The sequence below is a fragment of the Neopelma chrysocephalum genome, unplaced genomic scaffold, assembly GCF_003984885.1.
Source record: "Neopelma chrysocephalum unplaced genomic scaffold, ASM398488v2 Primary Assembly neopelma1_82, whole genome shotgun sequence".
NCBI lineage: Eukaryota > Metazoa > Chordata > Aves > Passeriformes > Pipridae > Neopelma > Neopelma chrysocephalum.
In genome coordinates, this window is record NW_020897744.1 from 4,719,588 (window position 1) to 4,734,329 (window position 14,742).

Consider the following 14,742-nt stretch of genomic DNA (forward strand, 5'->3'; position numbering starts at 1 on the left):
CCAGGACTTGGTGCACAGGGACATCAGTGTGGGGACAAACAGGAAAATATAAACAGGTGAAACAGAAACACAGCATGGCAGCAAGTTACCTTTACACAAATGTCCCTGAGCACCAAGTCCTGGGAGTAAGAAAATGTGGGTTTGTTTTCAGTCTTCCAGGAATAGTCAGGTAAAACTTCTGACTGTGGAGTGCATCCCAGCTCTGTGGTCTGGCCAAGATATACAGAACCACAGAATATGTCAAGCTGGAAGGGACCCACAAGGATCAACCCTGCATTTTCTCTAAGAAGCCTTCCCAGAGCTCCCCATCTTTCTTCACCTCTCCTCGACCCATTAGGCCCTGCAGCTTTCAGATTTTGGGATGCGACTCCACAGTCAGAAGTTTTACCTGACTATTCCTGGAAGACTGAAAACAAACCCACATTTTCTTACTCCCAGGACTTGGTGCACAGGGACATCAGTGTGGGGACAAACAGGAAAATATAAACAGGTGAAACAGAAACACAGCATGGCAGCAAGTTACCTTTACACAAATGTCCCTGAGCTGAGCTCTGACTTCTGCCATCAGCCTCATGTTCCTGCCGTTGATAAAGTTCTCTTTGCACCATCCCTGCAGTGGAGACATTAGGAGTTAGAAGGGGACATTTCTTCACCCCAGCAGCATGACAGCCTTTGGATACCAGGAAAAGCAGGATCCCCCATACAATCTGTCATATTTCTACCCCTGATTACTCCCCTCTGTTTAGATTCCCTCCCACAGTGCTAAAAAACAGCAAATCAGATCAGAGCGACAGACGCTGCACGAGTCCACAGCTCCACAAATCAAACTGAGGAGTTGATAGGGTGGGATAAATCCAAATCTGCTGGTAGATATGCTCAGTATTTTGCAGTTAATTCTGTCACAGAGCATGTCTAGGTATTTATCAAGTCTCAACACTCCTGTTTCCAGCTGGAACCAGGGAAGGAAGAGGGAAGGAACCTGTCTCTGATTACAGAACGGGCCTCACAAAGCTCTGATAACCAACTACAGTTTTCTGTAGGAACCTCTGGCACTTGGACAGCTTCCTCCAATTCCCCACTTGTAAAGGATGAGTCCCCTTTTCTCACAGCTTTGGGGGATGCCTGTTGCACCAGCCAGGGAGGATGCAGGTGTCCCTCTGTTCTGTGCCCAAAGCTCCTCACCCCCACAAGCCCAGACAGCACCAGCACCCTCGGAGCATCCCACCTTGTGCCCATTGACATTCTTGAAGGCCCTGTACACGTTGAGCAGGGTGAGATGATCCCCCTCACTGGAGATGAATTTCTTCCTGACAGCTTGCACTTCATCCCTCTGGGCAGGGGGGTTGTGGAGGACACTGTCCACCGAGAGCAGCGACACGATGGTCAGGATCTCCTCGGCACAGTGGAACTTGGGGGACAGGAGGATGGCCTGCAAATCACACCACAAAACTCACTTTGGGTCGACCAAATTCACTTCAGATGGGCAGACTTTTCTCTTCCCTGGCAAGCCAGGAACTTTACCAAACATTGCTCAGGACAATTCCATAAACATCTGGGTCCAGGGACAACTGTAAATCCTTCTATAGGCTCAGCAAGAATCTCTAATAGCAATTGCCATGCTCTTTCTTGAGACTGACCAGTGCATATTCAGTACAAACGTGGTGATTGAAATCAGCTACAGCAGCAGACACTTCATGGACCTGCTAAACAATCCTGGAAATTGCAAGGAAATTCGCCTCCTTTCAGCTTCAGAGGTGCCAGAGAAAAACAATTCTCTTTCAAGAAACCTCCCTGACTTAAAAAACAAATGACAAGCAATCCAACACGAGGGCTGTAAATAATGTGCATTAATGTACAGCAAATACACCAGTACAGCTCCAGACACCCCAAATTCCACACCTTGTTTAAGGAGTTTGAAAGAGAAATGCCAACAGTACTGAGATGAGTACATGAGATAAACATCAGTTAATTTGTCTGCAGTTTTTACCTTAGAGAACTTTGGATCCAGAGGAAAGGCTGCCATTTTCTTTCCCAGGGGGGTCAGGACAAGCTGCCCTTCCTTTTGTGTCACAGCACCCAGCAGGTCCAGCTGATCAATCGCTGCCTGAATGGCATCTGCCAAAACAAGGACACTGGGGCTGTGAGGCTCCTGCCTCTCACTGAGGGATGGGAGGGATCACCTGGTACCACCACTGCCTCTTCCCCTGGCCAGAGGGACAAGCACTTTCCATTTAGAAAAATTAAGAGTCAAAAAATGTGGTTTATCCTCCTCTATCCAGGAGAACAAGCAATGTTTCCAATATACCCTGGTTTCCCTTGGCAGTGAAGACACATCTTCTTGTTCTTTATGACTCAAGACTGCTCCCTGCTCTTTTTACCCCCAAGGCTGCCTTTGTAACCACTTACCAGGGGATGGTTTGGACATGAAATCAAAGGTGAGAATGTTGGGAATTTTCAGGGCCAGGAGATGAAGCACCACACTGGCCAAGTTACACCTGCAGAGGCAGAAAAAACAACTAGGATAGTTCTCTTCTTTTTAGTTTTTTTTAATTATTTTTTAATTTTATTTGCTTATTAGCTGAGGAAGAGTACTCAGGTGTGTAATGCAACTTGACAGAGACTAGTCTTATGCTGCTGGTGAAGCCTTACTTCCTAAACCAGGAAGAGGTGAGTCCAAGATTTGGAGACAGTCAAGAGAACTATTGCCCTGTGTGTCTGGAGACTGAGTGCCCATCAGTTCACCCTGAGCAAACAATTCCTAGATTTTCTGTTTAGTCTCCACACTTCATCTTTCTTAAAAGTCACCCAGACAGCCCCTAGATCCAGTTTTGCTGCTCAGTTCTGCACACAGCTCCAGCTGTGAAAGTACAGAAACCAGATGTGGCAAGTTCTGTCCTCACCTCTGTATCTCAGGTGTTGTCATTTCATCAAACTTCTCAAAGTCCTCCTCTGTGTAGAGCCTGTAGCAGATCCCGCTTTGCTGCCGCCCCGCTCTGCCTGTGCGCTGCCAGGCCTGGGCCTTGGACACCTGCTGCACTGCCAGCACCTCCAGACCAGTGTCTGTGCGTGGAAAAGCATCACTTCAGTCAATGCACAGCTTGGAAAAACACAGAGGATTAACAATAAAACTTTTGCCATCCAAATCCTGCTCAGAGTTCACTTGGTTGAGCTCCTGAAGCACAGCAGATTATCCCGTACTGTGTCCGTGAAGAGAGGATTCATATTTGACAGATTTTTACCCCCACATGGCTGATAATAATAAAAAAAATCCAACCAACAAACAAACAAAACCAACAAAACCAAAAAAACAAACCAAAAACCCCAAAACAAAACAAAAAAAAACAACCACAAACCCACCATCAAACCACACACCTAAAACTTGCAATATTAACTCAGACAGCACAGAGGGCATTTGAAATCAACTCTCAGTGGAGCTCATGGCCTCCAGGAACTTGTACAAACCCAAACCCCATCTCTGTGCTGTTCCTTAGAATTCCTCACCAGGGCTGTACTTCTTAGCTTTGACCATTCCTGTGTCCACCACGTATTTTATCCCCGAAATGGTGATGGAGGTTTCTGCAATGTTGGTGGAGAGGATCACTTTGCGACAGCCCTGCAAGGAAGGACAAGTTAAACCCACCTCAGAGTAGCTGCAACAAAGAAATGCTGCTTCTTTTCTTTCTTTGCTTCTACCTATCCCTGCAGCACATTGTGACCACACACTGTGGTTGCTCTGCCAGCTCTCATAAATTAAAATAATCTCCATTTTCAAATAGGTTTCTAAAACATGTGCTTACACTTGCAACAAAACCCACCACCAGAACAGCTGTTATCAATATATCTTTCAACGATTTTGGTTTCATTTCTGGCACAACATCTGTATTCTTATTTATCTGCTGAAGAGGCACAAGAGTTTGAGGCAGCCCAATTTCCTTTTCTTACAGCCCTGACAAACACGTCCAGGTTTTCAGCTTTATTAGTATTTCTCCCATTAACTGTTGTAGCTTTTTGTGATACAGACATAAAATTCCTATGAAATGGGGCAAATTTTGATTCCTCTGCCCTTTTGACTGCCTCTGATCTTTCCTTCTTTTCATGATCAGATGCATCTGTTAATACCATCACAGTTGCATTGTCTTACATCACACTGGACCCATTCAGCCTAAAGTCAGTGGACAGCAGGGACTATTACTGTCAGTACAGATTGCTCTAACCCCTTAAATTCCACGTGTTTCTTCCACTCAGGCAAGCAAACAAACTTCTCCTGCTCACCCACCACATTCCCTCACCTCAGGGGTGGGTTTAAAGGCACGCAGTTGTTGAGGGTGGGGCAGAGAAGCATAAAGAGGCAACACTGTCATCCGTGGGCAGCCCTCGGGGAGATGCTTGGAAATGTCTCGGCAGGTTTTGGTCATTGCTTCGATTTCTTCCTGACCAGTCAGGAAAACCAGGATGTCCTGACACGCAGGTGCTTCCTGGAGCCAGAGGAAAAAGCAAGTTAGGAGGGCTTGGGTAGGGAAGGAGAACTGAGATGATAATCAGATGTGGTCCTGGCAGCAAGTCAGCAAAGCAGGTGAGGCAGAAAGACAAGACACACATGTGGTGCCAGGTATGCAACACAGAATCATGAGTCGGAAGGGACACATCAGGATCATCCAATCCAATTCCTGGCTCTGTGCAGGACACCCCAAGAATCCTACCATGTGCCTGACAGCTTTGTCCAAACAGCCTGAATTCTGGTGGATTCACCAGAGGTGAAGAGTAAATCACATTTTGTGGGAGTGAATCATAACAGGATGGAGGAACTGCTGTGTCATTAAATAACTGTCCAGGACAGGCAGGGAAAGCCAGCAAGCACCCAGGTACAGAGCACTCAGGTGAGAACAATGTTAAGTTATTAAGTATGAAACAACATCAAAGAGCTTTGCTTAGCAGTCTCCTTTCAGCTCCAGCCTTGATGTACAGGTCCCAAAATCCCAACAGCAGCAGCATCTTCAAAGCATTAAATGCAATTTAATTAAATGACAAACCATCTGGCAGTTTGGCAGTCAAACATCCTGTCACAAAATGCCAATCCCAGAGAAACACAAACCTGGTGAGATCACCATACCTGGTGGATCTGGAAGATGGACACCAGTGCTGCCTGGATGTAGTCACTCTGACGCTCCTTGGTGTAAAAGATCTCAATGGGATGCTGTCTGCCTTCCAAATAAATGACAGGAGCTCCATTGAAGTACTGGGAGAACAGGTCAACATCCATCGTAGCTGACATGATGATCACCTGCAACGTGAGCACAGGATGGGTTAGCACTGCAGTCTCCATCCAGCTGGACACTGCTAAGTCGGGACTAGTCAAAAGTCACCTTCTGGATCCTGAGAGCCACGCTCAGAACAGCTAAAAGCTCACAGAGTTTGGGACAGAAGAGAGTGATCTCCCCTTGCTAAAGCCATCAGCTCTTTAACACAAGCATAACATGTTGGTGTGATATGAGTGAAGATGTGTGAAAATTATTTTCTGACGTTTAAAAGAGAGCTGAGCCCCCAAAACACAAAACATCTTCCATCCTGTGCATGAGGGAGGGAAGCAGGAATGTTTTTCAAGGTTGTAAGAGCCCAGCAGACAAATCCACTCAAATCCCACGCTCCAGCATTACCCAAGGGCCCCAGTCTGCATTTGTGCTCATCAATGAATAGGATCAGGAGAGGGGCCCATACAGGTCTGCAACGAGCCACAGAGATGGGCTGTGCAATGGTGTGTGGAACGAGACTGTGTGAGGACCCTGCCAGACCCTACAGCAAACCCAACACGCTTTCACACAAATCCATGACATGTCCAAACAAACATGCAATGTCCTTCTCAGGAGTGACCATATCCCACACCTGTCCCATCAACCAGAGCTCCTGGAGTGCTCTCAGCAGCAGCACCAAAACCTCCCCAACACCACATCTAGTCTAGAGCTCACACTCAAAGGGCTTTGACCAAAAAAAGGCAACATGGAGGTGACCAGGGACCTCGTCCAGGTGCCGTATCAGGCCTACACATCATAAGTCGGACACCCTTAACTATTCAGATTTAAAAGGACTTTTCAGGAACAGACAAATGGTCAAGGCTGAAAGTCCAAACACTTTGGAAGATGCTCACGGCACTCAGAGCCCAAGCCCCACCCTGCCCTTCGCTGCCACCCCAGCTGCACACACTTTGAGCGGCTTCAGGCCCCGTTCCTTCCGTTTCCTTTGGGCAGCTTTCACCACTCCAAAGAGCACATCCGTGTGGATTGTCCTTTCATGGGCCTCATCCAGGATGACCACGCTGTACTTCTGCAGCAGAGGGTCCCCGATGGCCTCCCGGAGCAGCATCCCATCCGTCAGGAACCGGATCCTGGTCTCGGTAGAAGTGCAGTCGTCGAAGCGCACGGTGTAGCCAACCTGTGGGAGAGATCACAGAGGGGCTACAGGGAGCGCAAAGACTTGCCCTTCTCACTGCCACCGTGCCACCAGGAAGGACTGCAAAGCCCTCTGGTCACTGCCTGGGGGCTCTGGGAAGCAGAGCAGTGTATTTGCTGTCTGTGAGCACTTAATCTTGCCAATACAATAACTCGCCCAAAGGATGCTCCCAACTGGCTTCTTCCCAACTAGAAGTTCATCACAAATGCTCCAAGTTTCAGCAAATCATAGAATATGCTAAAATAACCTACTGAATGTTCACTTTATTAATTTATTCATCTCTAGATAAAGTAACTATTTCCTTTCCTTTCTCCCCTGCTAGAAGAGACTCTGTGCTCTCTGAAGGTTTTATGAAGGGGAAGTCTTTCCACTCCCCTTTTCTCTCAGATTCTCTCAGATTCCCAGAGCTGCACAGATTCATCAATCTGCTCTCTTTGACAGTGACTTTTGATACAGGGAGCAGTGGAACAGAGCACAATGGGTTTTGTTTTATTCATTAAGCAGTATTTTTTCAACTGGAAGAACACAGATACTAACCAAGAATAAAATACCACAGAGACAGACCATGCCTCCCTTCAAGCAGGTAGAGCCACTTTTCTCCATTAATTTAATTACAGAATCACAGAATGTCCTGAGTTGGAAAGGACCCACAAGGATCATCCAGTCCAACTCCTGGCCCTGCACAGACACCCCAACAATCCCACCCTGTCCCTGAGAGTGTTGTCCAAACACTTCTTGAGCTCTGTCAGCCTTGGGGCTGAGCCCACTGCCCTGGGGAGCCTGTTCAGTGCCCAACCACCCTCTGGGGGAAGAACCTTTTCCTGATATCCAACCTAACGTCCCCTGACACAGCTCCAGCCGTTCCCTCAGGTCCTGTCACTGGTCACAGAGAGCAGAGATCGGAGCTGCCCCTTGTGAGGAAGCTGCAGACCCTGTGAGTCTCCACTCAGTCTCCTCTTCTTCAGCTGGACAAGCCAAGTGCCCTCAGCTGCTCCTTGTACAGCCCCTCCTGATCCTTCATCATCTTCACAGCCTCCTTTAGACTCCAACAGCTTTACATCTTTCTTATATTGTGGCACCCAAAACTAATCATGACATTAAAATTCTATTACCCCTGTGGCTGTTCTTTATCTTGCCCATTAAGCCCTGATTTGGCCCCATCCACGCTGCAGCACTAAACCAACTCTCTAAAGTTAACCTGGAAACCAACCTACCAGCTTCCCCAGCTCTGTCCTCTTCTCCTCTGCCACTCTGGCAGCCAGGGTGACAGCTGCCACTCTGCGGGGCTGGGTCACAGCAATGAGGCCGGGGTGGCCAATTCCCACTTCGTACAGGTACTGAGGGAGCTGAGTGGTCTTCCCTGAGCCCGTTTCTCCTAAGGAACAACAAGGGAATACGTTGGGGTTTTTTTTTTCCCCTTTTACAGCATCATCAAATGAAAGGTCGCGACTCATGTTTTCATGGTTATTTTTAACTCTATTTCAGGATGGGGAGGCTGAAGGCAGGAAGAGAAAGTCACAGCACAAAGCAGTGGCAGGTCAGAGACAGAACCCAGCGCCCTCCTCTTGCTGCTCCTGCAAAGCTCCTTCCACCCCAGTGCTCTCCAGCCACACTCTGGGTTAGAAACATATTCCAGCCTGTCTGGAGACAAAGTGCCTGTCACACAGCCAACACAAGAGAAAAACATGCAGAGCAAGGACAGACACTGATTTGGGTTATGCACAAATCTACACACACTGTGAAGTTTCTCAGTAAAGCTGAAAGCAAATTAAAGCCAAGCTTTGGTCACAACAGCAAGAAGGGAGTGCAGGCTTGAGGCTCTTAAAGGGGCTCTTGGGGCACCAACAACCACCAAGTGTTTCCCTGCACCTCCCTGAAATAAGAGATGGTCCCTCAAGCCCAGGGGAATGTCTTCTCCACCCATACAGCACCAGTAAACAACACAAACACCATTCCCCAGAGGGGTACTTCCAACACCAGCATGAGAAATTCAGAAGGGTGGCACCAAGCAGAGGAGAATCCACGGCCAAACTGTGGGCACTGCAGCTGCAGGCTGGGAAAAGCACAAATGGGCTTTTTATCTCACTCTACAGCTGCAAAACGTTAAGTGGCATATTATAGTGTGTATTTAGCCAGCAAGAATGGCAATATCAGGATTGGAGGGAGGAAAGGAAATAAACACAGTCACATCTATCAGTTACCATGGCTGATGGGTTATTTTTTAAGGGTTCACTAACTGAAGTGAAATACAAAACATTTTTCATTTAATTCCAATAAATGCTGGGTCTTTAGACTTCCAGATGGGAAGCTGTATATCGTCAGCTCCTGAAAGTCTGACGAGAAGCTTACTAGTTCTGGGCACAGAGAAAGCATAATAAAATCAGTGAAAAACCCTGAAAACGCAGTTGAGGAGACACTTCTGAAGAGGAGAGTATTGCCATCAGGCTTTGATCGAACTCTATAAAACTGAAGTCCCTGGCTACCTCAACCAGCCAAGGCTCAAGAATAGCAATATTACTCGTTCACCACATTTCGGAATTACCCCCAGCACTCACCGATGAGGACGGCGCTGTCGAGGCGGCGGAGCCGGGCCAGCAGCGGGCCCCGGGCGGCGGCGATGGGCAGCGAGCGGCGCTGCACGTGGGCGGGTGGTGTGTGGCCCTGGGGCTGCGCCGCCTTGAAGCGCTTGGCCGGAGGCCCCTCACGGTCCTGAGCCATCGCCCCGCTCTGTCCCGGCTCGGCCCGTCCCGTCCCGGGGCTCTCCCGGGGTTCCCGCCAGGCCCGTCCCGTCGGGGCCGCGTTCCACGGGGTCCCCGGCGCCTTCGTGACGTCACCGCGCCGCCGCGGGGCATCACGGGAGTTGTAGTCCTAGTAGCCGTGGTGCCGCCGCCATTTGCAGCGCTCAGGGGTCCCGGCGCCCCTCGGGAAAAACCCTGCGGGACCCACGGAAAAAAAAACCCTCGGGACCCTCGGAAAAACATCTTGGGAAAAAAACCCTCGGCAAAGCCTCCGACCCCAAACGGCTGCCAAATCCAGCCAAAACGGGCAAAGAGCCGCCTGCAGTGGTGGCTTAAAGAGCAAGGTCGAGACAATCCACCAATTCCTGACTTGTCCCAGTAATAAACTACCTGTCCCAGTAATACCCCTGCGAAGGGGTTCTTAAGCACTGAACTAAAAAAAAAAAAAATAATTATAAGGTTTTCATCTAATCCCTATCTCATAAGCTATGCCAAAGCAACACTGGCCAAAACGCTTTAACTCTTGCTCTCTGCAAGTACTAAAAGTTCTGTAAATAATCAAAACCCGTCCCAAAAAAAAAACAGACCAAAAAACCCCATCCATAAGAAACCCCTCCCCCAAAACTCCCTTAGGTTCTTATAAACTTTAAGAGATAAAAATGCAAATGGTCTCACCCATTTTCTTTATCAGGCTCTAACACGCTGCTTGTGGACAAAGCATTTCCCCTGAGGTTCCCACACGTTCACGCCCTGGGCTGTGAACAAGTTAAAACCTGTAGCCACTTTTTAAAAACTACAAAATCTGAGAATAAATGAGATAATCATACGGGTCAGGGGCGAGCCCATTGTCCAAAATTTAGGAGGAAGATGCAGCTTCAATCTCTCTTTTTATCTATTATGCTATCATCAATAAAAACCACCCAGTACAGTCCATACAATTTAGGAACAGCTGGACTCCAAATTCCTTATGTGGCTCCTCAGAGATATTTATAATCAAGATAACTTTAAGCTAAATCCCTCTCAGTGTCACTGGCCTGCACTGGACACATGTCCAACACCAAACTTCAAACACAGACCACAGATTTCACATCCGGAGCAGACAATCCTGTTCCCTGGAAAAGCCTTCCACTAACCCTGCCCCTTCAAAGACTTGCTTTTCCCAGCCTCTGTTTTTTCACCTGCTGCCTCAAGGCCACAGGATTATACAAAGGATTAACCAAAAATTATCCACAAGACATTTTATTCAACTCATCATCTGAGATACTCGAGCAGTTCTGGCTCCAGACAAGTTGTGCTTCCCCAGCGCTGCAGGTCATTTAATACCTGTGAGCAGTGGGCACCAGTGGGGATGGATTTTGGAGACCCACCAGTCAGACTCAAACCTGGGCACCTGAAAAGCCACCAAAATGCCATCTTGGCCTGCAGAACATTCCAGAAACCCAAGTGGCAGAGGGGAAAAGCTGCATGTTGTATTCCTTATGATCCAAAGACGACTGGAGACAACAGCACCTCAGATTAAAAAAACCTTTTGCCATTGAAATAGTGACTTAGACTTTCAACCATCTTGTAGTTGTTTTATCCAAGAATAAAAAAGCGAGTTAAAACCCAAAAAGTTGGGTTTGTCCCCTGTAAAGTTTCCCAGAGAGTTTCATGTATCAAACACCTTGAAAAAAAATGCTTTAGAAATCACTTGGAACAAGTACTTGTGGTCTTATTAACTGAAGCTGACAGGAAACGGTTTCCAGTTTTAAATTTTTGGCTCCACTGGATTAGATTATGTCCAGCACAGTAAATTCCCTGATTGGGAAGGACGCTGGAATTGTCTTGGATTAGACAGCCATTTCATAAAGTGCTTGTCTTCAAAACCATAAAGCTGTCAGAAAGTGTCCTTTCTGTGGTGGGGGAGTCCCCACATGGGCCCTGCTCCAGGCCAGTCTGTCCCAGGGGTGGCAGGATTTTGGCACAGGCACCGATTTACCCTCCGAGCCGTTGACCTTCTCCCCACGCAAATCCTCCCGGCCGCTCCTCTGGCAAGGGGTTGTAATTAGGATCCTCTTCTGGTGTGTCAAATATTGCTTTCCTGGAAAACAGAAAGATTTTTTGACTTCCCCCTTAAAATAAGTGTTTCACAGTGAGGCCAAAACTGCTCAAATTCTGCACGTGGAAGTGTGTCCTCCCTCGAGAACAGCACTGGGATTTACACCCAAGCCACACTTGCTCTCCAATTCACTGGGGAGAAGGTTTAGGACTGTGTGTGTCCAAAGCTAAGAAGGTTCAGCTTCTGATCCAGGATATTCTAGGATTCTACAAAATGATCATCAGAGCTGTTCTGGGAGGGCCTCTGCACAAGAGGAAACTGAGCAGGAGCAGCACCACTCAATACAATGAACCCCGAAGAGCTGTCTTCCATAATTCTGAAGTGAGGATGATTTACAGAAAAAACCCAAACTATCAGGTTAATACCTCAGTCTGTTCACACCCAGCAGCTTTGGTGCCACCACAGGCAAAGCTCAACCAGCAAAGCCTTGACAAGTGTTACCAAAGAAACCAAAGGGAAAACCCTTCAGCCCTTCTCCCAAATTAGTTCCCACTTACACAAATGCCAGATCCTCCTCCCTTGTTTAGTAACACAAGTTCAGTAAAAAAATCAGCTACAGACACCCCAATTCTGTCTATGTCCAACTGACCAGAAGCTGATGTGACTGGATAACACACAGTTTTCCAGATAAGCACTTTTTCCACGTCTGTTCCAAAGCAGACACCAATACTCACAGGACAGAGGGTGTTCTCAGGAGCCTCCCACCACCAGGCTGATTGGGAAAGACATCCTCTAAGAAAAAATAAATGTGCCCAACAGCAATGCCTGGTATTAAAAACAAAAGTCAAATGGTGATTTTTCAGTATTTCTCCTTTACAGCTTTCAACTGCTTTACTAGAGTTTTCAGGAAATTAAAACACACGTTGGTTCCTTCACAGAAAATATTATGGTATGGAAATACAAAACCCAAGGGAGCAACCTAACATCAGCTGAAAAGCTTAACTTACACTATTAAGTGTTAATACAAGGAAAACTGCTTGTCACTACTAAACATACTGATGTTTTGGCTTTATTAGAGTTGATAGAATAGTAGTACAAACTATCAGTAGACTGATGCTCTAATCAGATGATGCATCAGGGCTGATTCCAAGCAATAAAAAGCCAAAGCATCAGAAGCTCTTTCCATCCTTGTGACAGCACAGAATAGGCTACAATGTTTAGAAATCAGAAAAGCCTGGTACAAACACACTAGATGAACTAACACCAAGTATTAGGGCATTTAACCCTTGGATTTTTCCACATTTGGTGTTTCATCCAAAACATCAGGAGGAGCAGATCCCTGTGCTCCTTGCCATTGCTTACCCAGGAGATCCACAATGATGGAGTTCCCCAAAAGCAGTGAAAAGCCCATCAATACCCAGGGTAGAAAAGGGGCTTGAAAGATGAGGAGACCAAAGAAGTTCATGCGGACGTAGGGATTCCGGCGGCTCCAGACGTACACCAGCATGATGGTGAAAGCCTGGCCCAGGAAAACCAGGTTCACAAACAGCCCAAAAAGCTGTGATGGATCATTAAGGAAACACTTATCAGGTCAAGGATGAGAGGAATTTCACATCTTAGCCTGTAATCCCATGTTTTGCACACAACTGGTAACTTCACCTTCCCAGGTTCATGTAAATCAAATGCTAGGTGGAGTACCTGCAGCATGAATAACCTCATTAAAGCATAATTTAATTTTTCATAGACAACCTGAGCATGATTCCACACCTGAGCAGTCAGTCCCCTGATAACCTCACTTCCATGATCAAGCAGTAAAAAGGCTGAAAACCAGCAACAACCACAAAGCATTAAAACCACCTTAACAAACACTGTTATTCCTCGTACTTCAAACAAAATATATTCATCTAAGAATTAAGATAAAAAATAAAAACCACGGTTTCAGTTCTCATTCACACATCTTTCGCTTTACCAGAGGAGTCTGGAATTGAAACAAAAAGGATACAGTCATTAAAAGTCCTCCAAAAAGGAACATAAATACAAAATCTGCTGTCCGACCCCGGAAAGAGCCTTCCTCGAGCATGCGGCAGTACCGGTATCTGAGGCCACAGGTCAGGAAAATCTCATGGCAAATCAGTTTAAAGACAGACCCAAGAGGAAAAGGAATCAATTATGCATCACCTTAACACTTTTTTATTCACTTACTCCATCAATCAGCTCTTTCTGGACACTTCAGCAGAGAGGGTGACCCATGAGAGAAAGAAATTACCTGCAATTTTCACCTGTACATCAACACCAACCTGAAGGTTCAAGTTTGTGCAAGTCTTAACACCACAAAAGCAACTGGAAAAATTCTTAGGAAGGAGATCCCGTGGATTCCCAATCATGGCACCAGTGAAGATGGCATTGCTGCACTCCCAGGAATTTATGGTGAGGCAGAACTGAACCTCTGCCTGTGTGCATGTCCAGCAACATTCCCGCACTCTGGAGCTCTGCTCGCCCAAGGGAACCCAACCAACTCGATGAAGGATACAAAAAGATCATGTTAAATAAAAAATTAAAGCCAACTGGTCCAAAGAATAAGTAGTTTGTGATTAACCTCCATATCTGGAAATAAGACAAATACAAGGACTTTAAACATGACAGTTTATGTTTATTGTCTAAATAGATAAGCGAGTAACAGTGAAACTGAACTCTCCTTTACAGACAACAAATTTAAGACCTGTGCCAAGGTACAGTGATTTGCAGCTTTTCAGTAGCTTTTTTAAAAGTCTCTCTCTGATACAAAAAGCCATAACACCCAATTCTGAGAAGACAAGCACTTCCAAACTCTACAGTGTACTTTAAAACCTCCCATGCTTCAGAAAACACTTACTTGAAAGTGCTTAAATATTAACTCGGGGTTGAAATACAGCTGGAAGGGCGTGATAAGTTCTAATTGCTGGAAAAAAAAGAAAACATTTTGATGGAATCAATAAAAAAAATAAATAAAAAACCCCACATAAATACACATTCGAACCCCAGTAACCCCTTCCTCTGTGCCAGGAAGAGCCCAACAAGTCTTTAATCAGCACAGTGAGCTCTGTGGCGAGAGCTCCTTCACCCCCTCGCGTTGTTGTTGTTTATTTGCGCTCTGCACCTTCCCGGGGCAGGTTTTTGGGGATCCCCTCGCTCGGGGGGCCCTGAGGGGTCCAGACTCGGCTCCCCTTCTCGAGGGCTCCCCTCCCACGGCTCCGAGCGCCCAGCGAGCCTCACCCCGCTCCCCCTCACAACCTCCCTCCCGGGCATCCTCCCGCCCCACTCCCTGTGCCCCTCCCCGCCCCTCTGCCCCGCGGCCCCGTGAGGCGGCGCGATCCCCCGGGGAGGGCCCGTGGCCGCGCACTGACCACGGCGGCGGTGGTGAGGACGCAGGCAGTGGTGTAGGCCCGCGTCACGGGCGGCACCTGCAGGTACTCCTGCCGGAACGTCTGGTACGCCATCTTGGCGCCCCCGCCCCGCCCCGCCGCCCTCAGCGCCCGCACGACG

General features: G+C 47.3%; 3 protein-coding genes across 4 annotated transcripts in view; all 3 read right to left on the minus strand.

Moving 5' to 3' along the window:
* Positions 1-458, minus strand: part of C1QBP (complement C1q binding protein) — an 8,659-nt gene extending 8,201 nt beyond the window's left edge. Inside the window, exon 1 of the mRNA XM_027691218.1 lies at positions 433-458. Coding sequence (XP_027547019.1) covers positions 433-458 — 26 coding nt within the window. The remainder of the gene's footprint in view (positions 1-432) is intronic.
* Positions 201-9,170, minus strand: DHX33 (DEAH-box helicase 33). The gene is made up of 11 exons (XM_027691171.1): positions 9,000-9,170; positions 7,659-7,819; positions 6,199-6,426; positions 5,111-5,281; positions 4,290-4,475; positions 3,502-3,613; positions 2,901-3,060; positions 2,407-2,495; positions 1,988-2,115; positions 1,226-1,429; positions 201-610 (listed from the first exon to the last, which is right to left on the minus strand). The coding sequence occupies exons 1-11, from the start codon at positions 9,160-9,162 to the stop codon at positions 458-460; spliced, it is 1,755 nt and encodes a 584-aa protein (XP_027546972.1). The 5' UTR covers positions 9,163-9,170; the 3' UTR covers positions 201-457.
* A 1,235-nt stretch (positions 9,171-10,405) lies between these two features.
* Positions 10,406-14,715, minus strand: DERL2 (derlin 2). 2 transcript variants are annotated; one of them, XM_027691124.1, is made up of 7 exons: positions 14,604-14,715; positions 14,093-14,158; positions 13,751-13,824; positions 13,223-13,316; positions 12,583-12,778; positions 11,955-12,045; positions 10,406-11,262 (listed from the first exon to the last, which is right to left on the minus strand). In XM_027691124.1, exons 1-7 carry the CDS (start codon positions 14,694-14,696, stop codon positions 11,157-11,159), a joined length of 720 nt encoding a protein of 239 aa, XP_027546925.1. In that variant the 5' UTR covers positions 14,697-14,715; the 3' UTR covers positions 10,406-11,156. The 2 variants fall into 2 exon arrangements, with proteins under 2 accessions (XP_027546925.1, XP_027546926.1); XM_027691125.1 differs by lacking the exon at positions 13,751-13,824 and having other exon boundaries at positions 13,223-13,351.
* Between the last annotated feature and the right edge of the window lie 27 nt (positions 14,716-14,742).

What these genes read in the sequence shown, in the direction of transcription:
- DHX33 (XM_027691171.1), bottom strand. Translation starts at nt 9,162, where the DNA reads ATGGCTCAGGACCGTGAGGGGCCTCCGGCCAAGCGCTTCAAGGCGGCG. An exon ending in CGACAGCGCCGTCCTCATCG is followed by an intron (nt 7,820 to 8,999) that starts GTGAGTGCTGGG and finishes GTTGTTCCTTAG; the next exon opens with GAGAAACGGGCTCAGGGAAG. An exon ending in GGACAGAGCTGGGGAAGCTG is followed by an intron (nt 6,427 to 7,658) that starts GTAGGTTGGTTT and finishes TCTCTCCCACAG; the next exon opens with GTTGGCTACACCGTGCGCTT.
- DERL2 (XM_027691124.1), bottom strand. Translation starts at nt 14,696, where the DNA reads ATGGCGTACCAGACGTTCCGGCAGGAGTACCTGCAGGTGCCGCCCGTG. An exon ending in TCCTCACCACCGCCGCCGTG is followed by an intron (nt 14,159 to 14,603) that starts GTCAGTGCGCGG and finishes TTTTTTTTCCAG; the next exon opens with CAATTAGAACTTATCACGCC. An exon ending in CATCATTGTGGATCTCCTGG is followed by an intron (nt 12,046 to 12,582) that starts GTAAGCAATGGC and finishes TTTTAATACCAG; the next exon opens with GCATTGCTGTTGGGCACATT.